Below are 27,060 nucleotides of genomic sequence, written 5' to 3' on the forward strand. Positions count from 1 at the left end.
ATCATAGCAAATACTCCCAGAGACAAAATATGAAAATTATTTTTATTTTGGTACAGGCATTAATTGTGTACATCTCAGCACCCCTATGGAAGAGAGGCTTCTTTAGACAGACAGTGACGTGAGGGCACCATGATTATCATCACGGAAACACAGAGGACAGTCCGATGATCCACAGCATTTGATCTGAGGAAAGAGAACAACGCACCTCTCTTCCATGTGTTCAAGACTTGGATCATTTGTTCAACCTGGAAACGTCACACGTACACCACAAGTCTAAGTGAGCATCCAACGACAGCAAGGTATCAAACGGCGTGACATTTTATTGTGGTTTCGGTTTCAGTGCAGACTTGGCCATTCCTTTTTTAACCTTTTTTTTTTTTTTTGAGAATTAAAATGAGTCAACATTCTTACAACCATGCTCCTCTATAAAGTGGCAATCATAAGCACAGTACATGCCAAAGCACAGCTGCACGATACATGACTACTGAGATCAACAGTCAGTCTCTATTCAAGAAAGAAAAAATGATTTAAAAGAAAAAGAAAAGAAAGGCTGGCTGGTTTAACTGGAGCAGCTGACTGTAAACCATGAGTGCATTGAGAAAAGCACCAGTCAACATCATATTCTAGGCCAAAAAGGTACAAATTAAAAAGAATGCAAAGGCATTAAGGAAAACATAATTTACGGAGGCTTGTGATTGTGCTCGTTTATCAATAATCGTGTTATAATCTGTGCCGGGAGCTACTATAAAGGGCAGTGTTAGTTACCAGGCACAGAAAATATAAAGCACAACCATCAAATCTAAAACCCCTAAAAATCCCATTATTTAATTCTAAACGTGTGGAACTAGCTGACACTTAATTCATCTGGCTAAGCACAAAGTAAAATGTTAAGAAACTAACCGAATATAGTCAACAGAAGAAATGATGGCACCGGAAACGATTGGTCTTGAGAGAGGAATTGGAAAAGGATATCAGCACTGAACGAGAGAAGGACACAGCCAAAACTTCTCACAACCTCATGTTAGTACTCGAACTCAAGGAATTATTTCATCCATATAGACAAGACACAAAGACGTCCTGCGCATGCCGAAGTCAGGACGCGGTTCCCCACATTTGAAAGAGAGGTCGTCGCTATCTACCGAGGGGTTGCGATGGCGTCTGCAGGCCAGGCGGCGAAACGCTTGACGACTCACAGACAAACTCAGGTAAGTAACTGCACGTTCACACCTAGCAAAGTGAGGACAGAGTCTGAGCGCGGCCGTGTCGGCGCCGGATGCTCGGATTCTTCCACCGATTAAGTAAAAGTGGTCACAATTCTCCTCCACTTCCTTGCGGTTTCCGCTCACCTCCATCCCCTCCCGATTCAACCTTTAAAAACTCACTCGCACGCATACGTAAAAGCCCACCGCTTGCACACACTGGCATCAGTTTAAGTGTTTTCAATATGAAACGATTTACACACTGAAGTCAGATTCTAACAGTTTTAGGAGGCCCCGGTCCAACCCCCGGCGATCTCTCCGACGTCTGAGACGTGAAGAACGAGAGAGAGATGAGGAAAGGAAGAGAGAGAGAGGAGGATGGAGGGAACTCGCTCGATGCTCGAGAGCGGCAGTATGAAGCCTCGGGGTGTCGTCGCACTCTCTGCTTAACGTACGGCAGATCTACTTCAGAACGAGGTGAAATCCATCACTGGTGTCATCTGAGGAAGAAACGGGCAGAGAGATGATGTGGAGAACGGGAGAAGCATACAGAGGTTTTATCTGAAACGTTCTTGGTGTTATGGGAAAATGTTTCACCTTGTATTGTGCTGACAATGAAACTGCTCTCATCAAGGAAGTTATAAACCATCTGTGTGTGAGAGAGAGAGAGAGAGAGAGAGAGAGAGAGGAAGAGAGGGAGGGAGGAAGAGAGAGAGAGAGGAAGAGAGGGAGGGAGGGAGGGAGGGAGGGAGGGAGGGAGAATATCATATATATTAGGACATATTTGAGTTACGAAGGTCTTGTTCATGCTGGTCATCTGATTCGTTTTTCCAAACCTGATCTTCAGAACTGAAGTGATTAAATTACATCGGTTTGTTCAAACAATATAGTCAATATCATTATTGCTATAATAATTACTTTTATATTAAAACATAAAACAGTAGCTGTCAATGTTAACAACAAAAAAAGCTGCATGCCTTAATAAATCATTATTTATATGATGTACGACGTACAATACTGTTCAAAAGTTTGGGATCACTAGGATTTCTTTCTTGAAAGAAATTAATACTTTTATTCAGCAAGAACACATTAACTTGATCAAATGTGTCAGTAAAGGCATTTATAATGTTACAAAAGATTACCATTTCAAATAAATGCACTTTATATTCACTAAAGAATCCTCAAAAAACGTATCATGGTTCCCACAAAAATATGAGGCAGCAAAACTGTTTTCAACATTGATAATAATCAGAAATGTCCTCATATTAGAATGATTTCTGAAGGATCATGTGACCCTGAAGACTGGAGAGCTTGATCACAGGAATGAATTACATCTTAAAATATATTCAAATAGAAAACAATTTCAAATTGTAATAATATTTCACAATATCACACTTTTTCATGTATTTTTGAACAAATAAAGGCAGACTTGGTGAGCAGAAGAAACTCTTCCAAAAACCATTTACAAATCTTACTGACACCAAACTTTAGGACCGGTAGTGCATGTATATTATATTATATCAGTCTGTTTTAACAGTACATGATGTTACCATTCATTAGACAAATCAGTCGCATGATGTTTCTCACCGACATGTCCCATTCATGGCAAATGATAACAGCATAAAAAAAAGTTCACACAATGAAGTGTGTGTTTATCTGTGGCATGATGCAAAACATTATTCAAATGAGCAGCCATGGTTGGCCAACTTATACGCGTAACCTGATATCAGGGAGAGAGAAGAGATTGTTTCTGGTCTGTGTACCTGGTCACTGAGTAGTATGTGTATCCCTGTGGGCCCCTGTTTGTAGACTTGGTTGATGTGGACCATCGGCAGCGCCAACACACTGGAGATTTTCTTAGTTAGCTCACAAGCGGTCATCTCCTCAAGGTAAAGAGCATGGTAAACTAAACATAAACACAGACACACTTTAAAACAAGACCGATCGAGAGGATTGAACATTTCACAGGATAAAACCTAAATTAAAACATGTGCAGAACCAAAAGCATACGGGAAGATTTTGACCCAATTCATAAAAGACAAGCAGGATTAATAATTTTAGTGTAATTTTACATTTAAGTACTGAGTAATATTTATTAACAACACGTAAGGGGTTAAAATTACGGTGTGTTTTAGGGTTAGTTGCATGTAATCATGCATAATTTACTGTAATTACTCTATGTAAACGTGTCACAAGAACACTAAAATAAAGTGTTACAGAGTCGGGTTTGGTTGCTTATAATTATGCATAATTAACTGTTATTATTACTATAGTAAGTACATGTCCCGTGTAACGAAGACACTGTAAAATAAAGTCTTACCCAATTTTACATTAGGCTGTGATGCGATGTGTGATAAAGCAAGACAACCATACGTGAACATACTTTTAGACTTCGGTGACCTGATTGTTCTCTTGGTAAATGAGTGTGGGGTCTGACCCGAGAGGTTAAACTGTGCTCCGTCAGGCTGTTATTAGAAGTGGCTATAGAGAGAACCGTGTCAGGTTTGAGTTGTGGTTTATATAGTGCTTTATACAATCCATTATACGTTTTTATTACATGGCTAGGCTGAATTCTAATGTAGAACGCGGTGTGTTATTTCTTGATAAGTATAGCACACCGTTGCCATGAAAAACAGAGGGTTGCTATGGACTCACAGGATTCTAACCGCAGAGACGGAACGGACTATTTTCTTTAGCGGAAGCAATACAATCGTTTTTAAATCAATAAACTCCTTTTTAAATCAATATTTTGTGTCAAATTATTGATTTATTTGGTAGGTAGCCATGTAATAAACGGGATAATGTTGTTATAGCGAATACAACCCGTTCAGGCTGATTCAAGACCCCTCCGCCTGATCAGCCTGTCGGAGGTTGTATTCGCTATAACAACCGCCTCGCTCTACATTATCCCTTACATTGTTGCTTGCTGGGTCATGTGACAGTTGTTATGGTTTTGTGTTTTAGAGGGCAGCATGAGGAAGATAGTGTTTTTTTTCTCTCACCGTGGCTTTTGCTGCATCTTTATCTCATAAGCTGCCGTTTAATAGTTTGCGGATGGTAAGATTTATAAATGTTAATGAACGTTTTTAAGCTCACCAGTTCACTGATTATGCTTATTATGCATTTATTTAATTCAAAATACAGCAAAACCGTAATTATTGTGAAATAGTTTTAGAATTTAAAATAACTTAACATTTGAATGCATTTTAAAGTGTAATTTATTCCTGTGATCAAAAGCTGAATTTTCAGCATCATCACTCCAGTCTTCAGTGTCACATGATCCTTCAGAAATCATTCTAATATTCTGATTTGCTGCTTAAGGAACATTTCTGATTATCAATATTGAAAACAGTCAAAATTTTTGGTAGATACTGACTTTTTTCTTTCAGGATTCTTTAATGAATAGAAAGTTCAAAAGAACAGAATTTATTTTATATAGATTTTTTTTTTTTGTAATTTAATGCATCCTTGCTGCTTAAGTAAAAAAAATGCTAGTTGGGCTCAAGTCTGTCCAACAATTTTCCAACAGTTTGAATACTGTAATATAATTATGCTCAAAATCCTTACCAAAATTCAGTGATCATTAGAATAAGGTTCATTAATATGAATGATGCTGCACTGCATGTTTGTCGTTGCAAAACAATAGATGCTCAGTGATTGTGGTATGTTAAGTTTCCACGATTGATATTCATATACCAGGTATGGATGTGGGACTGCTGTGTTCGCCGTTTTTGCTGCGGCCACGTTTCTCCAGCAGAGGGCTCTCGCTCAGAGACGACTCCAGAGACACGTAGACCGTGAGTCGGGGACGCACTGCTCTGTACAGGGACACGAACACACAATTCATCAGTTCACTCTTTCAGAAGTGTAAGAAAACACATCAGTTATATTTAACATCACTCTTTTTTTTTTTTTTCATCCTACCGTGCTTTAAGTGCATTGTAGAGTCTGATTCCATCGGCCGCACCACAAATTTGGACTAAATCCTCACGAGTTAATTTCAGTAGATCAGAACCTAAGACGGGAAAACACTAATTGGTCTCATTATTGACAACTTTTAGTTTAATGGTGTGTGTGTCTATTAGGGCTGGGTCTCGATTACATTCTGATTCAGAAATTCTCTATGCCACTAAATTTAGATTCAGTCTGATTTTATATTTCTCTTCTATGGTCCATTTTACTTAAGTCTGAAAGACTTATATTATACAGGACTGATTCTAACTGGTAAATGGTCACTTTTTGAAACCATTCATTAAAAGAACCAGTTCATAAGAGTCATTTGTTCGTGAATGTTTTTTTTTCTTCATGTGCAGCTCATCAGCACAACTAAGAATTGATATCGGGATCATTCAAATGAAGAGTGAGATTAATCAGAAACAGATATTTTTACCCAGCTCTAGTGTAGTTTAATTTTTGCACTAAAAACTGGTCATGTGCATGTGTAAATACCTGAGAAATGGGTGAAAATGCGAGTGTATGAGTTGAATCTGTTCTTAAGGAGCCACTTCTGTGCATCTTGTATAGAGGACGTGGGACTCAGAGACTGCAGAGAGTTCAAAGACTGAATTATTTTCATTTTAGGTGCAATTGCAACTTAAGGTGCAGTTAGTAAAAATATGACATACATTTATACTAACCTCCACAGACACGGGGCTACCAGCGTCCCCTTGGTGGTTAGGTGAAGACGACTCACTAAAATCAAAGGGAAACGCATTAGACAATGCATAACTGTGGTTCATGGCACTCGGAGATGCTTGGTGAGCGTCACCTGTCTGGTACTGTGCTGCTAGTAGTGCTGTAGGAGTTTGTGCTGGAGGTGAATGTCGGTGTAGCTGCTGTAATGGGGTTGACGTACGCATTATCTGGCCATGGAGAACACTGCAGTGGGAGAAGGAGAGATATGCGAGCCGTCAAAAGTCAACCTAAATAAAAGTGTTAGTGTAGATCTCTGATCGCTGACAAAAGATTGTTCTAGTCGACTGGTGGTCGTTCATTTAAGCCATTAGTTGCATGTTTATAATATTAATTTATATGTAATATTATTATTATATGTAACATTGAGCCTTTAAAAAATAAATTAAGCGCTCAAGTGCACACATAAAAAAAGTATGAATGTGTCAAAAAAACAAACAAAGGAGACTGACTCGTTAAATACACTTAATATATAGGATATAATACACAACATATTTACCAAACTTGTGCTGTTAAAAAGCTGGTTGTTAAGTGTATTTGTAACATTTATGGCGCTGTTCTCAATAAACGATATGGACCAGCTGAAAATGGTGATGTGATTATTTCTGTTAGTAATCAAAAGATAAACAATTCTGTTATTATACAACATACGCTTTTGTTGATTCATATACCAGTACATAGACACGCAAGACACATAACTGTATTATATAGAACATAATACACAACAACGCCCCGGAATATTAAACACACAATACACTCAAACGCTACACAGATCCGTGTGTGCATGATCGTCAGTGTCGGCAAACAGACCGTGTGTACATGGCGTCTGTGTGTGTGTGTGTGTGTGTGTACTCAGTCCATGTGTAGTTCATCAGCTTTAATGCTATTTAAAGTACATTATGATAAATAAATACTTAGATTTTTGATATTATCTGCAACATTTCAGCCATAAATTAATTTAAAAAAAAGTAAGCTAGGTGATTACATTTAGTACCTGTCTAGCAATGTATGCTGAAATATAATTAAGGGTGTGTTCAGATTTTTTTGATTCAGTATCTTTAGGTTTGGTGTTAGCAATAGCAATGTGAACGCTACGCGGACCAGGACTAAAACTAACCAAGCGAACAGAACTACAAGTGTGAACAAACCCTCTATCCTGTCATGATACGTATTGAGTTTGCTCACAAGATTTGTTTTGCGCTTTTGCACTTTCGTTAAGGGAACACAGTAAACATCAATGCTCTCTGGTTTTCACGGTGCATTGTGGGACATTTAGGTAGTGGACGTTTAGTGCACTGGAAGGATTTTGCGATTGAGACGGCTCTTAAATGGCCGACTCCTTAATCAGTGCCCTGACTTGTGAACTAGGGAGCTGACTGAGACCTGTGAGCTGCCATGTAAAGTGGCTAACGTTAGGCAAGTACATGTTTCAAATGGTCAGCCATGCTTGAGGTCGATGAATGATAGGCAAATGTTTGCACATCACCTTTTTGTGGTCATCCTTTACCCTCTCGATATGATCCTACACTTTGGATTTCCTGCCTGACACAATTACCACATGTCCATTATGTACTGCGGTATTGGAGTTTTTGGAGTATATTATCAACTAACGTTTGGTCGACTATTAGGGGGCAGTCCCAGACCCGACACACACTGCTGAAGGAGACTGATCTACAAACAAATATGGACAAAGGGAGTCTGGAATGAGTGAACTGAACACAGAAGAGGAGAGTGGGCGCTTACACTTCCTCTCTTGCTCTTGGCGATGGAATCTCCACAGTCTGCAGGAAGCGTCCGCTTGCTGGATTTCTTTAGCTCATGTTCCACAGCCTCCTCAATCACAGGCTCCAATCGAGTCTACGCACACAAGTGAACACATTAGTCAAACACATGTATATTTGAATCAAGTTAAAGGAGCACAGTCTTTTTAAAACTAAATACCCCCCTAAAAAACTTGTGTTTTGGCGTCCTTGCTACCGAAACAGGAAGTTTAAGGAAAACATATTAAAGGGCTCATCCCTTCTTTCTTTTTTTTTAACAGCCGATTAATGCGTCACAGCCATGAACCGTGATTTGCTTCTTGCTCGTTACAGGAGGAATAAGCGGTATATATTCTTTCTCTAAAAAGTTTAAATCCAATAGAAATCAATAGTATTTAACTAGTATTAGTATTTAATAGTATTTAAAGTAAAGGAAATTCACACACCGGTAAATAAACTGGTATTCCCGATAACACCAGGGGGTGGAGTCACCGTATGTAATTTGCGTGCATTAGGGAGCCGCTAATATGCGCGGTATTGAAGTGGCGATCACGCGGCGGTAATGACCGCACATTTGACAAGATAAGATATTTGTCAATTACGCTCAGGATCTGTTACGCACCAAATCCTCTGTCCATCGTGCTGTCAGTCATCTCTTCTTACTCTCATCATGTGAAACCTGACTCCTGCAGCTCGTGCTGTATATGGAGCAGAGCACACGCTTTCAGTGGAGAAGTGTAGTGTCTCAACTAAATGACTTTTACTTCTATGAAGAAAGCTAAACGGCAGTGGAGGTGGTGGTGCCGGGGTGGGCAAATAGTGTAATCATAGTGTACTCCGCGTAACACCGACTACTGCTGCAAGCCTATTGGACATGAGATGAAGACTCAGCTTATTTTAGGCCTCTGATATTAAATTCGACATTAGGTGATTCCTTCCACATGCTGGGTGTAACATGACCAGATAAATGCTATTCACTCTTATCTCAGCAACCCCTCATTATCGGACTAAATTAATCACATCTATGAATAGGCCTTTTCTACAATCAGGAGCCGAACACTTGTTTTTATGCGCAGCTGCATCCACACCAATAGGTGCCAGAGTAAAATCCAAGATCACTGTCATTTCATTGTGTACGAGCCAACAAAACGTTACTTAAATATTCTTGCCTCTGACAGAATAGTGGTATCATAAGAGGGCTGATATTTCTCTTTCTCCTGCGGAGTCCTTTTCTCCATCTTCTCTCTGTCCGTTTTTTGTTTTCTGTCTGCTCCCTTTGGCTGTTTACAGCAAGACAAGAGAACCGCTTTAGTGCATCCTGAAGACTTATGTCATATTAATGATTCAAAACAAGCTTTTTAACAACATAAGCATTCGGTATAGTAAAAATAAGTGGGGTATGAATTCAAACCTGAGGTCTTTAACCAAATATACATTTCCTTGCATTTGATGCATGCTTGCATGCATGTGACGTCACCTTAAAGACTTTGATCTGGCAGCTGGCGGAGTGCAGGTGCTCAGTATATTCTCCGCTTTCATTTTGTTTAAAGGTGTCGATCTGGATCCGGAACGGAACTCCTTTCTCTCCGCCGTGTTTCCGCGGGGTGAACTCTGTACTGATGCAATGGACCTTCAATGAGAGAAGGAAGGAATGAAAGATAATTAACGTGGAGCACATGATCGCTTCCTGGAGCAGTTTGGAGAGTATACTTGGCATGCGTTACACGATTTCTGCACAGATGACGTCTGCGTCGCTCTTTCGAGAGTGACAGAGAATTTCTGGCCAATGAGATTGTGCGTCAGGCATGTTCTATTCATTACCTACACCAAACAGCTGTGGGTGTCTTGACAGCAAGCACTAAAATTGATCTGAAGCAATACGCACCAGTAAATGTCTAACTGCATATTTATGTGCTTGTACTTATACAGGAGCATCTTGCATAAGAAAGACAGAAGCATCATCAAGCAGAATGGATATTCAACCAATAGCATTTAATGTCCAGAATATGATGGCAACATTACCGAATATTCCTATTAGGGCTGAACGATATATCGTTATCGTATCTATATCGAGATATGAACTTTCAAGATATTACTATCGAAAAAAGCAACGATATAGACTATATAGATTTCCCCTCTCCGCGCTCGCCCTGCATACAACTCTGGCAGTCACAACAAACATCAGTTTTACGAGTGCCCTTGAATGCACCGCTAAAGCCAGCGCGCACACACTACCAGGGACGTGGGAACTATATTGTGAGAGGGGGGGCGGCGTTTCCATGGTGAGGCGTCATTGCTTGTCACGTGACACACCGCAGCAGCAACAGCACTGAATGAATGATGATCTGCTTTTATGTCATTTATCCTTTTTTATTCAGAATATTCACAAATGTGTTAGCTATGGCATGAAATATCTGATATTCCGATTGTCAAATTCATCCAAGTGGAAGTATATTGTTGTTTAAACACCTTTATAACGATCGCGTTAGTTGAGCTGTATGCGCGCCGCCGTGTTAGTTTGTGCCGCAGACGCAGTTCAGAGAATCAGATCTGTTGGATTTACAACCTCTATGTTTACAACACGTGAATTCATCCACTTCTCCCGAAATAATTAAAAGTAAGTGGCTGGTGAACTGGGAATATAATAGAGTTAACATTGAAGTTACTTACACAATGTGTATCTGATATGAATAAAACGTGTCGAATTATAATGGAAAGGATTATTATTACCTCTTCCATAGACATCAGTGTGTATTTTACAAACTCTAAATTTTTTTTTTTTTTTTTTTACTTACGTAGTCATATCGTATTGTATCGATATCGAGATATCTGGCATGAAAATCGAGATATGAAATTGTCCATATCGTTCAGCCCTAATTCCTATCAGTCTAGATATCAATGTCTGAACAGAAAACTAAACGAAATGTAATTCACTAGAGGTTCTGAAAAAAATGTTATTTGCTGCAGTCTAATTTATCTGAATTAATTATTTTAAAAAAATTTGTTTAATGAATGATTCAATGACTCACTCATAAAGACTTCTCTTGTTTCATTACTGGATGAATCAGGATTTTTTTTTAACTAATCTCTTGAATGAATGATTCAATGACACATGCATTTTTAAGAGGCTCTTGTCGCCACCTACTGGCGTAACGATGTGATCGATACAATACTTGAAGCGTCAAGGTAAATTGTCCCTTCGCTAAGCCACGCCCGAAAACCGCCACAGGCCAATCGTGGCTTAGCAACCGTAACTAGGCGAGGGAGGTCTGGCAAGCTTTCGAGCGAGGGAAACATGCCGAAGCGTTGTGCGTATGGATTGTGCAAATCTGATACCCGGTATCCTAAGAGTTTGGACAGGGGGGTGGAATTTTTTCCCTTCCCGAAACCTAAAACCCAAGGGGAGAATTGCCGGGATGAAAGGATTAACAAAAACACCTAAGTTACGACGTGTGAGCAGTAGCCTGGTGCGCTAAAAATATAAGCGCAAAAGCTTGTCTGGCGTAGCAACAGTAACTAAGGAGGGCGGGGCTTAGCGAAGGGTCAATTTACTCTTTTATTCACTACCGTAGACATCAATGTTTATATCTGAACTATAAACTTTTATCCCAGTACTTCTGTGATCATTTGATAATGATACTGTGTGGTTGAATAGACTATTTGTGAATCTGTTTCATACCTATACATGACAACTGCTCTCTCTGGCTCAGAACACAGATCTGAACGTTCGCTGTGATCGTACTTGTCAAAGACAAAGCCGAATTGTTGTCATTTAGGAATAAGACTGCATGGGTGTTTGAATCGAGATCATGATCTTTTAACGATTAACCGTGCAGCTCTACCAGAGACAACCTTATTTAAATCATAAATTGATAAAACCCCATTGTAAAACCCTTGAGGGAACCAGTCTTCTGGGTTTTGACGTTATTCCGGCAGCACCGACAAAATCAAGTCCCTCCCTGCATTTGTGTTATTCAAGAAGCCATTTCATTCGGATATGCGTCACAATGGCGAAGAAAAGACTATCGCAACTTCCGTTTCATGCTGACTTTAACCTTTAAAATACCACAACATGACATGAGTGTTTGAAATCTTGCGTGTGCTTTGTGTGTACCTGCACAAACACGGAGGCTCGTTTGGAAAGATCCCACAGGAACTCCGCTGCGTTCAGCTGTGATGTGTGTGTGTTGGGCTCGGTGATGCCAACTGACATGGGGATATCTGTAACAGACACATGACGCACAGTAAAAACTCCCTCTCCTGAGGCTTTATGCTGCTTTGAAACGCTTATCCTGAAACAAAACAAAAAAAGATTGAACAAAAATGATGACAGCAAACTAATGTAATCACACAACAAGCTCTCACCGATGTCGAGGAGGCGGTCGCCAGGCCGATTCCATTTCCAGCCCTCCAGCTGCTGATGCTCCATGTACTGAAGCCTTCGGTCATGGAAAACCACCCTAACTAAACTCTATAATTCACCCCAAACCAAACACACACAAACACAAAACCATCAGGACAAGCAGCACTCTTGAAGAGCCATACCACACCAGTCCTTCCTGCACCGCTCAATCCACTGCACCACGGCAAAACAAATGAGACTTTTTCTCGTTGAGAGTTGTGAGCTTTTAAAAATACAGCAAGACTTGTGGTCGATTGAGTGAAGGATGATTCAAAACATTCATTTGTGATCCGATTCATTAAAGAGAGTCATTTGTTCGTGATTCAGATTAGATTGGCCATGCTGTACATTTGTTTCTGTACGTGGCAAGTAGGGATGGGCGATATATTATCGTTTGAGATATACCGGTAAAAATTCTCCCCGCGATAATAACGGTAAGGCCTAGTTGATGACGTATTTGTTTATGACCCATTCGAAGCTCACGTGCAGAGCAAAAACAACTATGGTGGAAGGCGGACGTGAAGCTGAGGTGGAGTTTATTGCTGAACGACAGATATAAACACACAGATATATTTTCACTCGCCGAACACTGACTGAGCGCTTGAGAGTTTCGCTCTCCGTAAAGCGCACTGTTTCAGTTCATCCCAATGAATGCACAGTGTATTTGACGCACAGTAAACACTAGTGTGAGGCGCCCGACTCACCGTCGCTTTGTTGAGAGCGCTCTGTGTTTCTCTGTGTTATTTGTTGTATTTTTCTGTAAAAATAATGGAGTTCATTTGGAATTAAAAATGAGCAAGCAGAAACTAGTGCGCAAACGCAGATGTGATTAATATTCATCAACCCAGCAGCTCATCCATCCTTAGTTCGGTTTATATTCTTATTAGTAGTAGAATTCGTAGTAGTATTATTATCTTATCAGTATTATGGTTAGTTTTTTACATTTCAAACTTGTAATTGATTTGAAATATTATTGTGTGATGTTTTTCAGTACGGTTGCACATTATCTGCACTTTTACAGAAGAAACGTATATCTGCTACTTTTCCATTTCTGCAAGGGCTGGTGTTTGAATTTTCACAGGTTTTTTTTTTTTATATTTGATGTAAATAGTATATTATAGCTGATGGTGGGTACGTTTTACTTTAGATCAATGTTTGTTTCTGAGGCTCTCAAGAATGCATGCAGCTTTCAGTTTGTAGCCAAAAACAGTTGTGAATGGTACTATATTTATATCGTCATCGCAATAAACACCAGAGAATATTGTGATATAGTTTTAAGTCCATATCGCCCATCCCTAGTGGCAAGCAAAGATAACGCAAAATAAATATAGTCTATTTACTGTTCAAATGTTTGGGGTGAGTAAGATTGCGGTTTTGAAAGAAACTAATATTTTTATCAGCAATGCATTCATGCATAAATTGTTTAAAAATTGACAGTAAAGACATTTATGTTACAACAGATTTCCATTTCAAATAAATGGTGTTCTTTTGAACTTTCAACATTGATTATAAGCAGCAAATCAGCATATTAGAATGATTTCTGAAGGATCATGTGACACTGAAGACTGGAGTAATGATGCTGAAAATTCATTATGAATTACCAAATATACATTTCCTTGCATTTGATGCATGCTTGCATGCATGTGACGTCACCTTAAAGACTTTTAAGGTGCAGGAAACCATATACATCGACACGTGCAAGTTTCTGATCATTTATAAAGCCACAATATCAACTATGACAACAGTGTTTAATTATTTACAAAAATACTGTGCTTTTTTTCCATTTCCTGAAAAGCATAAGTTTTAGACAGGTTTCCGCCCGACAGCGATTATTTATTTAACCACAGCGCTGTAGATTCACAGGTGCAGGAGACGCCACGCCACACAGAAACCTCAAGCGCACTGCACTGACAAAACACACATGATCTCTCACCTTCACAGTCTTGTTGAGTTCAGGCATCTCCCCTATCTTCCTGTTATCAAGCATTCGGATCTCATAAGACTGGCCTGCGCGGGAGGGGAGAGTGTGTTATTGAAAACCTCATCTGTGTGTTCTTGCAGGGATAGAGAAAGAAAACGACATGCCTTGGTTCAGGTAGGTGAGCGTCTCCTCGTGAAGCTTCACGGCCGGAGAGGTGGCGGCACACAGCACATACTGAAACGGAGGATTCTTGGTGTCAGACTCCACGGGAACGCTAACATCTTCCTGCTTAAAGATGGGCAGAGCCAACACATCACTGAGAAACAAAGACAGACACACAGAGAAACAGAAGTTATGAAACTGTGAATTATGTTGGTTAGGACCACAGACCCTCTTCAGTCAGAATGGAAATGGCTGTCATGGAAACAGGTATATAGGAGCACGCTTTCACCTATAGCGCTTTTAGAAACCACACAACACATGATCGCACGTTCACACCTCTGAACCACAAACAGAGAGCAAATGTTCTTATCAAACTACTCTCTGCTTTTACAAACATATTAATGCACTACTGTTAAAAAGTCGGGGGTCAGTACAATTTAAAATAAACTGAAAATAGGCTACTTTTATTCAGCAAGGTGCATTCATTTGTGACAAAAATGACAGTAAAGACATGTGTAACATAATATTTATATTTAAATGCTGTTCTTTCCATTCAAAGAATAATGAAAAAAAGGATCACGTTTCAACATAAACACTAAGCAGCACAACGGTTTCCAACATAGACGATAATCAGAAATGTTTCTTGAGCAGCGAATCATCATATTAGAATGATTTCTGAAGGATCATGTGACACTGAAGACTGGAGTAATGATGATAAATTCAGCTTTGATCACAGGAATATATTACATTTTAAAATGTATTACAATAGAAAAGAGTTATTTTAAATGGTAATAATAATAATATTCCACAATATTGCTGTTTTTACTGTATTTTTAATTAAATAAATGCAGCCTTGGTGAGCATAAGAGAAGAAACTTCATTCAAAACCATTAAAAAAAAAAATCATAAAGACCCCAAGACTTTTAAACGTTCCTAATTTGGTTTTGGATGTACTGGTTGTAGAGTATTAATAAATATCCTGAACGAAATGCTGAAATGACAACAAGCCAAAGTCAAAAACACTTTAATTTTCTCATAATATACATTGCACTTCACCTCATTTCTCAAAGAGTCTGAAAACGGTTCGTTCGAAGATTCAGTCTCTATAAACCCCGCCTTTCTGGAGAGCCTGCTCTGCTCTGATTGGTCAGATGGCCCAGTCTGTTGTGATTGGTCGAGCGCTTACAGCGTGTGTCGGAAACGAAGCGCCTATTCCTACATCTGAACTTCAGCTCCGGAAGCTTCCTCAGGGCTTGACATACAGTGATATGATATCAACAGGAATGACAGCGTTGGTTTTCCGTATCAATTCCAGCGCGAGTTCCTCCTTTGGAAGAGCATTAAAGTGGATTTTGCAAAAACAGCGTCTTGTTGACAATATGAACCAAACTCTTCCAGTCTCGGCTACAACTACAGTGTTTGAGGGCGGGGCAAAGTAAATGTTGTTCACGAGCAGCCAGTGAAGACCATAGGCTGGCATTATGCAAATTTGTTAGGTTTGTAGGTTTGTAACACTTGATGACAACTCGTTTAGGCAGTTCAGAAACAATTATTTCTTTTAGAAGAAATTAACTTTATTTGTCATGCACTTTGATTAAAACTTTGCAGATCTTTTACATTCACAAACAGCCAATTACACCCTGCATGAAAGGTAATATCCAAAAAAAAAAGCATAATTAGGGCACTTTAACAATAAACAATTATTATTTTACACGATATTTACTCTGATATCAGGGGGTTAATAAATACTGCCATGAGTCTGTGCTCAAATCTTCTCTGGCACATGTGCAGGCGGTCTCAGGCCTGAGCAGCGACAGCTAAAGACGCTGAGTCAGCCGGCTTGACATGACGTGACGTTCGCAACAGTGCGGCCCGCTGGATCTGCAAGTGTTTTCTGAAACATGAGCGGCTCCACTGTAACATTCCGTTCCACAGCTGCTCATTCCACATGATCGCAAGACAGATAATCAGCATCTCACACCCTCATTCACCTCAGCACGAAAACATCACATTAGCACCCTGCCACTGCACTGACTTACACACACACTGGAAAAATCAGAAGCATATCTCACTGATATATCTGGATATTAAACTCATCCGACCCTGTTCAATGAAAAATGCAGCAATATCTGCAAGTAACATATTTCCTAATAGTTCACTTGATAATGCTATAGCTCATTCAAAACTCTTTTTGGTCATACTTTAAGAATTGTGCATGCAGCTTTCATGACCTCATTAAATCAGAAACTAAATGTTTCTACTTGCTTTTAAAGATGTATGTCATAGAACCATTTTAAATGAACCAATGAACGCAAAAAGGTGATTTTATTGAGTGGGTTTAAAAACCTTTAAGTCTGTTGACAGGTTTTGCCTCGACTACCATTAACACTGTCTGGTCGACTCGAACGCCAACAGAGCACTGTGTGTGTCAACTGCAAAACTGCAGGGTGAAGAAACCTGATATGACAGGGGGAGAGAGAGCATGTGAACAGCTTCTTCCTCCTGTCTCACACTACAGCGCTCCCACCAACACCCGACAAAACCTCCACCACTGACCATACACACTCTCGACTCGCACTGAGGGCTTCACACACTCGCAGAATAACCGAGCGCTCCAGGGAAAATGCTGATGTTGCTCTTTCCACCACAACCTCCAGAAGGCTGCCACATCCCAGACAAACTGTTCCATGGAACCTGACCTCAGGCGCATGTGTATTCCTAACACGCAATGACCAAACTCCTCATGGCCAACTGGGAACAGCGAGACTGTAGTGATTTGGGAAAAGCTACAGATTAATCGTGCTCCAACATGATCATTAATAATACCCTGATGAAACTGACATATGCCACTTCCAAAACTGTGGATGCCGAAGCACCATTAACTCGTGGAAAAAACCATGCATATCTATACATTATTTTTTAGCATAATGATGTGTTAAACAGCTTGATATTTAGTCATATTCAACTGAATGCCAGAAACAATAACACACAGAAAAATACAAGATTAAAAGACATTTAATAATGGGATATTTTCCAATCTGTATTATAAAATAAATAAAAAGTCAAAGAGTAAAAGTGAACCATGTGATTTCTAAGCAAAAAATAAATAAAAATCACTCCGCCCAAGTAGCAGTGCTTCGCCTTCTGAGAATATAGTTCCCAGTATGTATACGGTTAGAAGATGGCTGTCTCTCACGTGACCTTGTTATTCTTACACGCTCTGACTATACAAATCACAACATGTAAATAGGGAAATGTTGGCGTTATTTTGCACTTATTGGGAGCAGTATGCTAGCAGGAGCCATTTACCTCCAGTCTTTGTGCTAAGCTAGGCTAGCGGTGGGTGCGTCAGACAGAGTTACGGCACGCACAGAGATGAGAAGGGTATGTATGGACTTCTCTAACTCTGGGGGATACGGAGAATAAGCTAAAGTCCCAAAAAGTCGAAGTGTTCCTTTAACAGAGGAAAGAAAGATCTACAATCCCATGAAGCACTGCAAATGACAATTTTATGGATAATAATAATTAAACAAATATAAATATATAAATAAATTATTTTATAATAAATTAAACAATTATTTTAAAAAGTTGAAATAATGCAGCCTGATGGCTTCAAAAAAAAGCATGGGCTGTAACACTGATTAACAGCCTCGCATCTCACAGTAGGTCTGTCTTTAACGTTTCATAAGCTATTGTTTAAAATTAATTCCAATTTGGAGAATTTATGGGATTTTTACACGCCAGAGAAACATCACTGTCTTAAGAATAATTAGCTGGTGACATGGATTTACTTACTGTAGAGTTAACAAATAGAGTTTCAATCTATTGCCGCGTAGTTTTTTCATTACAAAGTGACGGCGCCAACTACTGGCCTGGCATGAATAATGTAGATTTTTTTTTATCGTTTCCGCAGAACCATGTAAACAGGGATCATTTCCACAACATTGTCGGTTGAATGAGAACAAAGCAAAGGAAAAACTTTTCGGTTTATAATACATCGTTCTCGTGTAAACGTGTCCTTACAACAGCAGCTTTACTTTATTATTTAGCGACTACAAACTGAACATTATCACTATAATGTAGGGGTGTAAGGATACCTTCATCTCACGATACGATATTATTGCGATACTCCAAGACATATGGTAAAAGGTTAACAAAAAAAATGTACCGTTGTTTAAAATGCTAAATTTGATTTTACATTGGGGTGGAATTGAATAGGTTTTGACTTGGTGCTGGTAACCCAATGCACAGGACAATGGTGACTCCAGAATAAAAATATTCATGATTCTGAAGATGAAGATGAAAATACATAATTATTTTAGACAAATATGCTTGCACTCACTGACTAGATACAGTAAATTAAAAATAATGTAGGCCACTTTTTACTGGTAACATTTGGCATTATCAGGAGCCACAAATATTGCCCCATTGCATTATTATACTCTATATTCAACATTATATATAGTGGTTTAATGTAGTACTGACACTAAAAATCTGAAAACTTCTCATTTTGTATTTTCGGTGAACTATACACAATACATATTGTCACTATCCACGACACATAGTTGCAGTTTTGTATTGCGATTTGATATATTGTTACACCTCTACTATAATGATTTTCTTCAAACAGGTTTCCTCAACCACCATGCGCCATTGGCCAGTCAAACAAATAGCCCCGCCCCCAGACTCATGCCATTGGTTAGGCCAGTGTTGTTGCCTTGTGCTGGTACTGAGCAATGATATTTACATTTTAATGCTTACTCTCTCTGTCTTTGCATACGCAACTGGGATATGAATAATTGATTCAAAGGAAAATTACACATTTCCTCATGCTGAAGTCACATAGCAAAAACGCTGACAGAGACAGACTATCTCGAGGATATGACCTTCATCCTAAATATTGTACCAACTGTTTTAGAGTATCCATAGCAATTCAATGACGTAATCATTAACCGTTTGCTTCTATGCAGTATCATATGACGTAACGGAGTTCAACGGTCGCCTCAATTTCTTTAACCAGTGAACGTGCGATTCACATTTCAACGCTCTTTAAACAACACAAGCGAAGGAATTAACGTTAAACTAATTACACATTTTAGCGGTTAATTTCACATCTCAGAACAGAGCTCGAAGAACACCCTGTTCCAGGAAGTAACACTTACTTCAACCGCGCTTGTTGTCGTTTCAGCACAACCACGTTATGGCTACTCGGAGGATATTTATCAATACTCTACAACCAGTTTGAAACAAAAATCACGTCTAGTTAGCCCTCAAGATGGTCAGACAACATTAGGATGCAACTCGTTGTCTATTGTTTTGAGCTAGCTATAGCCACTCGCATATATGTATATAACGTTATATAGGCATATTTAATACACCAGATGACAAAAATAATCTCGCGAATTGCCAATTGATGAATAAGTGTATGAACTCATGAATTTCTGCAACCTCTGAACACAAACCGGTTGGAATCCCGAGGTTTGCTACATAAACATTGAGGACAAGACAGCTAGCCGACTAGCTCGCCGTCATATGTGCATCGACCCCCGGCTTAAGGACTCTTGGAAAGCTGCTGATCGGTTTGATGATGCTCTAACCTCATGCTGTACGCGCCAGCTCCGAGCTCCTGGCCGATGCCTGACAAACTGGCATCGAAGTCGTGCACAAGCCCAGACTCGATGGTCGCATCGTCCATCTTCAGCACCCACGCCATGGCGCCCAGATCCTTCTCCTCCGACTCTAACCGGAGCGCCGCCAGCTTCACCTCGTACACACAGCACCTGCGCGGGGCTCGCGTTGCCGCAGAGTCGGCTAGTCCCACTAGAGTCGGTTAGGTGGCCACCCGCGGAAGGCTAGCTGTTGAAAGCAGGGCAAACGGCTCTAGCCCTGACTGCCGTGTACCTCGCCATTGCTTCAGTTTCACAGTAACAGAGGCGAGAAATAACAGTCTCGGGATGAGCTGAGGCGTCGCGAATCTACTCAACACCGTATGATCCGTTTCCAGCTCCCGTATGTTATCCCGTTTGCATCAACACATCATATCTGTATGCGATCTTCCATTATATAAAGCAGGGTGGGAGGACGCTGTTGACTGTCACCGCATTCACACGCAATGTCCGTTGGGCTGGCAGAGCTCGCGCGCGCTCACCTAACGTTAATCCTAAACGCAGCACGGTGTTTTTACACTCGCTGTCCTCCGAAAGCGCTCCCGTAATTTCATCGTGCTGCTGACCCCGAGGTTTGATCTTTTCGGAAGAGGCCAAAGATCACGACACATCGACACGGCCCTCCGTCTGCCACCATTCAAACGCGAGATCGCTTGATTCGCTTCAGCCGCAGCAGGGATCCGGGTCAGGAATCTGACAGCCAATCACAGTCCTCTGCGAGACTCGCTCAGCCAATCGGCTTCCGACTGTCCGTCGTCATCGTCTCCCTGGCTAGAGCTCCGATACAGTTTCCAAACAAAATATAACCTTTCACTTGCAGCGAATAAATTAAACGACACTCACCTGGTGGAAGAAATGCAAACCTGTAGCATATTAGATTAGTTGTATTTATTAAATTATTTTTTTATTATTATTATAGGATCTACCTTTTTTGATCAATGAGTAATTAACACATCAAAATTCAAAACTGGGGTCCATATCAGCATGGCTGTAAAATTACAAAAAAAAACATAGATATAGACACATAGCTTTTTGCTGTCTAGAGATAAAATAAATAAATAAAAGAATATATATATATATATATATTATATATAATAATTATATATTTTTGCGTGATATATTCAGCTCCAAACAGGGGCCAGTTGCATAAACATAACCATTATGCTAAGACTGTCTTAAAGGGATTGTTCACCCAAAAATGAAAATTCTATCAAGTTTTTCCAAACCTGTATGAATTTCCTCTGCTGAACACAAAAGATATTATGAAGAATGTCAGTAACCAAACAGTTGTGGGGCACCATTGACTTCCATAGTGTTTTTTTTTTTTCATACTATGGAAATCATGTATACAGTAAACTGTCTGGTTACCAACATTCTTCAAAATATCTTCTTGTGTTCAGCAGAAGAAAGAAACTCATACAGGTTAGGGTGAGTAAATGACAGCACTCTCATTTTTGGGTGAACTATCTTTTTAAGAACTAGTACGACCAATTAGCAGTTAGCTACGGTTAATCAGTCGGTCTTTTCGGTATCTAATCAGACCAATATACATTTTTATGTAACTGAACTTAAAAACATCTTAAAGAAAACAAATTGATGACTAACTTGTAAGACTAGCTGATGCTTTTGTGATGGTGGTCTTAACAGGAAGGCAGACAGGCCTATAAACTTATATAAATGTATATATATATAGTAATATAACACTTTATATGATAAATTAATTATATATTATTTGAAATTTAACCAAGAAAATATAGAAAACAGTTTGTAAATTGTAATATTTCACAATTGTCTTGTTTTTACTGTATTTTTATCAAATAAAAACAGCATGTGTGAGCATAAGACTTCTTTAAAAAAAGAAAGAAATATAAATAATAATAATAATAATAATAATAATACCAACCAATGAAAAAAAATAAGAAAAAAAATAACTAATTTCTTTAAAAAGCTCATTCAATCAAGTTGATATTTTGATATATATATATATTTTTTGTCCATACAAAGAAAGTCAAATGTTCGGATTGGTTTCATTATGGACAAAAAGTGGAAAAACATTCTTCAAAATATCTTCTTTTATGTTCAACAGAAGAAAGAAAATCATAAAGGTGAGAAAATGGTGACAGTTTGCATTTTTAACCCTTTAATGCATAACTCGCATTTTACCTTCATACATTTGTTGCATTTAGTTTCAAGTGACAGAGAAATAAAAAGATAAAAATGAGACAATTAGTTCATTACTGTACATTTTCTTTATTTTAATTTCATCGTTAGCACAGGTCTAGAAATGCAGCGGGAAGAAAGAGAACTTCCTCACGGGGGAGAAAGACCGACACTACAGGAAAGAAGTGACGAGACAGTTGCGGGATTAAGATGCGTAAATACATTTCTACAAATTTCCCATCAGAGAAGAATGACACTATGCTACTTAAAAGAATCCACACACCCTCAGGACGTCACAAGATCTTCTTGAATATTCCTTTGTTAAGGTATACATAGATACATATCGCCTATGTGGTGTGGCCTCGCCGCGATGAGAATCTCAGGTGTGTGTGGCGACTGATGCGGGGCCTTGTTGTAGGCAACCAGATAAAAAGGTTCAGTTTAATTCATGACATGCATATAGCCAAGCAAAGTATGCCTTCTAATAGAGCAAGCTGGACCAACTGCTCATTGTTATGAACTGATATGACCATTAATAATCAATAGTGAGCAATTAGGAACGTTAATGACACGTCGCTCAGACCAAGAAGTTTTGAACTTCATCTTAAAAATCTGAGTTTCTCAAAAGCTCTTTGATAAAAAGAAATGATCTCCACGTTGCACAAAATGACACCCACGACTCTCTCTGCCGGGTTTCCGCCCTCCTCCAATACACACACTCGTAGACACCATCTTCTCATTGACAAGGTGACAAAACTACATCAGACCACCACCCGGTCTCTCAGACACGAACACGGAGCGATGGTGATCCTAGTTGGGAAGAAGCGTTTCAATCCGACTGGAAGGTGATGTGGGGCCGGAGGAGGGTGTCCAGCAGCGTAGGTGGCATGCGGCTTTGCGTATCTGTATGCAAGCGGGTGTAGGTGTTTGTTTGTGTATGCATGTGAGTTAAAAAGCCAGCTAGGGTCCCCTGCACTAAGAGAGTGCTGTAGTTCTGAATAGTGACGGCACGGCTACAGGCCCTGCCCTCCCAAATCTGAAGACTGGTCACTTCCACTGGAGCCGCTCTGCGCTCGCTTTATGTACAAATTCAACAGTTTGAGCTGGGAAGAGAGAAAATGTGCATGTTATAGATTACTCTATAAAGACAGAGAGCGATAGTGAGAGTAAGGAGGGGAAAAAACAGACATTTAATAAGAGGAAAGTGCTCACCTTGCTGCCGGACAGCTGGCTGAGGTGAGGTTTCAGATCCTCTCCGATGACAGCATAGACGGCCACAAGGCAAAATACGCACGCCTTTCGTACACTGCTCTCAGAGTTATCATAACCCTGCGAATGAGAGAAAATTACAATCAAAACATGCAGGGACCAACTTTAAAATGCCCCATTTATGCCATTATAAACGTTCTCCTACAACAGGTTTACATGCACCAAAAACACTTTAATTTTCTCATTATTTACATTGCAGCATCAGCTCTTTTCTCTCAGTGTCTGAAATGGTTCAATCAAGAATTCAGTCTCACTAAACCCCTCCATTCTGAGAGCCTGCTCTGCTCTGATTGGTCCGACGGCCCAGTCTGTTGTGATTGGTCGACTGCTTACAGTGTGTGTCAGAAACGCTCATTACTGTGTGCTTTCACTCTGGAAGTTTAGTTCGAAACGGGGCACGGATTGCATGAAAAATTGCTAATGTGAAAGCTGTCGTGCGGACCTGGGTGCGACACAGAAGTGCCGTTTACTCTGCTGCGCATAATAGCACCAAATTTATAATAAAAAAACACACTATATATTGAGTTCTGTCATGTGGCGTGCACGTTTCTGATTCAAGATGAACGCAAGTGCACCAGGGAATTAGCACCTGTTCACACCAGGAGAGATAACTATATTAGAATCCATGCCAGTGTACAATAAAGTTCTGTTTCTTCTGATTGGCTGCCAATGCGTTATCATTCATCAAATGGTATCTGCAAGGACTTCCAGTCAGGATTTAGATCGTATCATAGTAGACTACTGAGACTGCTCTAATTAGAGTTACAAATGATTTGCTCTTATCATCCAACCGTGGTTGTATCTCTCGATTAGTGTTACTGGATCTTAGTGCTGCATTTGATACTATCGACCACAACATTCTTGTGAATAGACTCGAAAATTATTTTGGCATTAGTGGAATTGCATTGGCATGGTTCAAATCATACTTATCTGACCATTACCAATTCAATTTGTAGCATTACATGAAGAGCTGTCATATCAATCACATGTTCAGTATGGAGTACCACAAGGCTCAGTACTAGGACCGTTGCTTTTTCACCATGTACGTGCTACCCTTGGTTGGGAGATATCATTAGGAAGCATGGCATTAGCTTTCACTGTTACGCTGATGATACGCAGCTCTATACTCTAGAACGGCCATTCCCAAACTGTGGTCCGCGGACCACTAGTGGTCCGTGAAGGTACTGCAGGTGGTCCGTGGAAAGGCAAAATAAAATATAAAATAATATTTTTTTTACCTTCATTTTACCAGGAAATTCCCATAAAAAAGCGAAAAGAATATGTAGGCCTATATTGATATACAATTTAAATTAACTTGTCAAGTTATTGTGTGATTACTAAAATAGGCTAGTGGTGCTCGGCCGTGACGTTCAAGTTCAGTGCCGTTAGAACCACAACATGGATCGGTGAGTAGCAACAGGTTCTCTGAAGAGAAAAGTGGCAGAGGCAGATATGTTGTTCTCATTATCACATCACACGCATAGCCTTTCGTTTATAGGCAGTTTATGAAACGAAATGTTTATAAATGGAATGAATAAGGCCTGTTATTAATTTAATTTCCAGTTAGTTTCTTGACCTCGCGTTTCTGAAATGTTTTGTGGATGTGCTTATTAAGTGAACAAACTCAAGCCTAACGTTACTTTTTGAGGACTTGTAAAACTCTGAAGATTAATAATCCCCTAAAATCGCCAAAGGTTTTGAAATGTTGACTATCCAAGTGTTCTTATTACTACTGTATAGATTTCATACTCCATTGCTATGGAAATAGGCCTGTTGTTCAAATGAACCTGATTATGCCCTCGGGCGCTTGAGTAAATAAATAAAATAAAATATGTGGCAACCGTTGTGAGCAGTAAACTTTCTTTTAACAAGCCGTATATACTGTGATGACCAGTTATAGTTTTAGTGCTAGTAAGCCTATTTTTAGAGGTGCGGATTAATTCAGGTATGTGTAGACATATTTTATTGTGTATTATGAGGTGGTCTGCGAAAATTCTTGATTACAAATAGTGGTCCACACACGCAAAAAGTTTGAAAACCCTAGAAAACTGTCTAACACTTGATGGCTGCTCTGTCAAGTCTTTGTCGTCAGTTAGGAACCTGGATGTGCCAAACTTTCATTTGAAAGCCACATTTCTAGCATCTGTAAAACCGCATTCCTCATCTTAAAACTATATCTATATTATGACATATGCTCTCAATGACAAATGCGAAACAGTTAGTTCATGCGTTCATGACCTCAAGGCTAGATTATTGTAATGCTCTACTGGGTGGTTGCCCTGTGCGCTTAATAAACAAACTCCAGCAGGTCCAAAATGCCACAGCTAGAGTTCTTACCAGAACCAGGAAGTATGACTATATTAGCCCGGTTCTGTCAGCACTGCATTGGCTCCCTATTAAACATTGTATACATTTTAAAATCTAGCTAAATTACCTACAAAGCACTAAATGGTTTAGCTCCTCAGTACTTGAGCGAGCTCTTAACGCATTACAGTCCTTCAGGTCTATTGCGATCTCAAAATTCTGGCCAGTTGATAATACTTAAAATATCAATATCAACCGCAGTCAGTAGATCCTTTTCCTATTTAGCACCCAAAGTCTGGAATAGTCTTCCTAGCCTTGTTCGGGAAGCAGACACACTCTGTCAGTTTAAATCTAGACTGAAAACACATCTCTTTAACCTGGCATACATAAAGCACATTATCAATTTCGATAATCAGTTAAACTATTGTTAGGCTGCATAAATTAGGTCAACCGTAACCGTTGACACTTCCTATAACACCCGATGTACTTGTTACATCGTAAGAAGAATGGCATCTACACTAACATTAGTCTGTCTGTCTCATCCTTAACCCGAGGTTACCGTAGTCAGCCGGATCCGGTCCGTATCCAGATCAGATGGTGGACCTTCACCTAGACACGACCAAAACGCAGCCCTGAAAGTCAGCAGAGACCGTGTCAACTAGACAATCCCTGCGAAGGCCTCGTCGACACGACAGCCATCGGCACAGATCCTCAGCATAGATCACAAGAACCAGACAGGTCCTCCGCACAGACCTTATGGCCAGCTTTGGCTCCGTACCGGCGTGATGAATCGATCTTCAAGCAAAAGGAACTGGATGAATATATGAATGCTACCGATCCCGATCTGCATTTTGACTTGTGAAGCAGCCTGGATCATGACACCGTGTTCGTTCGTTGGCCAGAGGAAAACCTGCCCCCCCGACTGAGCCTGGTTTCTACCAAGTTTTTTTTTTCCATTCTGTCACCTGATGGAGTTTGGGTTCTTGCCACTGTCGCCTGTGGCTTGCTTAGTTGGGGACACTTAATATTCAACAATATTATTGATCTGACTGTACTGACACTGTTATATGAGAACTGAGCTTGATTTTTTTGCTTTATAGAAGAAATTAACTTAAAGGGATAGTTCACCCAAAAATGAAAATTCTGTCATCATTTACTCACCCTCAAGTTGTTCCAAACCTGTATGAGTTTCTTTGTTCTGCTGAACACAAAGGGAGATATTTGGAAGAACGTTTGTAATCAACAGATCTCGGTCCCCATTGACTTCCATAGTAGGAAAAAAATATACTATGGTAGTCAATGGGGACCGAGATCTGTTTGGTTACAAACGTTCTTCCAAATATCTTCCTTTGTGTTCAGCAGAACAAAGAAACTCATACAGGTTTGGAACAACTTGAGGGTGAGTAAACAATGATAGAATTTTCATTTTTGGGTGAACTATCCCTTTAATAATTGATGATCTTTACAACAGAACTGAATCAACACTGAACTGACTTCAGCTGAACAACAGCCAAAACACGTCGTT

At 39.7% G+C, this 27,060-nt stretch overlaps 2 protein-coding genes across 46 annotated transcripts in view; both read right to left on the reverse strand.

Moving 5' to 3' along the window:
* Positions 1-28: 28 nt before the first annotated feature.
* Positions 29-20,489, reverse strand: ubp1 (upstream binding protein 1). Of its 8 annotated transcripts, none has more exons than XM_084423985.1 (16): positions 19,734-20,489; positions 14,139-14,290; positions 13,987-14,060; positions 12,017-12,122; positions 11,766-11,872; positions 9,129-9,281; positions 8,821-8,931; positions 7,635-7,748; positions 5,968-6,077; positions 5,837-5,891; positions 5,649-5,742; positions 5,124-5,214; positions 4,896-5,017; positions 2,963-3,105; positions 1,797-1,848; positions 29-1,699 (listed from the first exon to the last, which is right to left on the reverse strand). In XM_084423985.1, exons 1-16 carry the CDS (start codon positions 19,847-19,849, stop codon positions 1,662-1,664), a joined length of 1,638 nt encoding a protein of 545 aa, XP_084280111.1. In that variant the 5' UTR covers positions 19,850-20,489; the 3' UTR covers positions 29-1,661. The 8 variants fall into 8 exon arrangements, with proteins under 8 accessions (XP_084280111.1, XP_084280112.1, XP_084280109.1 ...); XM_084423986.1 differs by having other exon boundaries at positions 5,649-5,760; positions 14,139-14,262; positions 19,734-20,483; XM_084423983.1 differs by having other exon boundaries at positions 5,649-5,760; positions 19,734-20,483.
* A 1,543-nt stretch (positions 20,490-22,032) lies between these two features.
* clasp2 (cytoplasmic linker associated protein 2) overlaps positions 22,033-27,060 on the reverse strand; it is a 61,174-nt gene continuing 56,146 nt past the window's right edge. For all 38 annotated transcript variants that reach the window (XM_084423944.1, XM_084423937.1, XM_084423936.1 and 35 more), the window contains 2 exons: positions 23,175-23,291; positions 22,033-23,065 (listed from right to left, as the gene is read on the reverse strand). In XM_084423944.1, coding sequence (XP_084280070.1) covers positions 22,976-23,065; positions 23,175-23,291 — 207 coding nt within the window. In that variant the 3' untranslated portion in view covers positions 22,033-22,975. The remainder of the gene's footprint in view (positions 23,066-23,174; positions 23,292-27,060) is intronic.

The sequence above is a fragment of the Rutilus rutilus genome (genome assembly GCF_951802725.1).
Source record: "Rutilus rutilus genome assembly, chromosome: 11".
Lineage (NCBI taxonomy): Eukaryota > Metazoa > Chordata > Actinopteri > Cypriniformes > Leuciscidae > Rutilus > Rutilus rutilus.

Bases quoted from the DNA above. Each gene is read 5' to 3' on its own strand.
- ubp1 (XM_084423983.1), bottom strand. From the start codon at position 19,849: ATGGCGTGGGTGCTGAAGATGGACGATGCGACCATCGAGTCTGGGCTT. The intron at 8,932-9,128 runs GTGACGTCACAT...TGCTGTAAACAG, and splicing joins GCCAGATCAAAGTCTTTAAG to CCAAAGGGAGCAGACAGAAA. The intron at 5,761-5,836 runs GTTAGTATAAAT...AAAATAATTCAG, and splicing joins GTAGCCCCGTGTCTGTGGAG to TCTTTGAACTCTCTGCAGTC.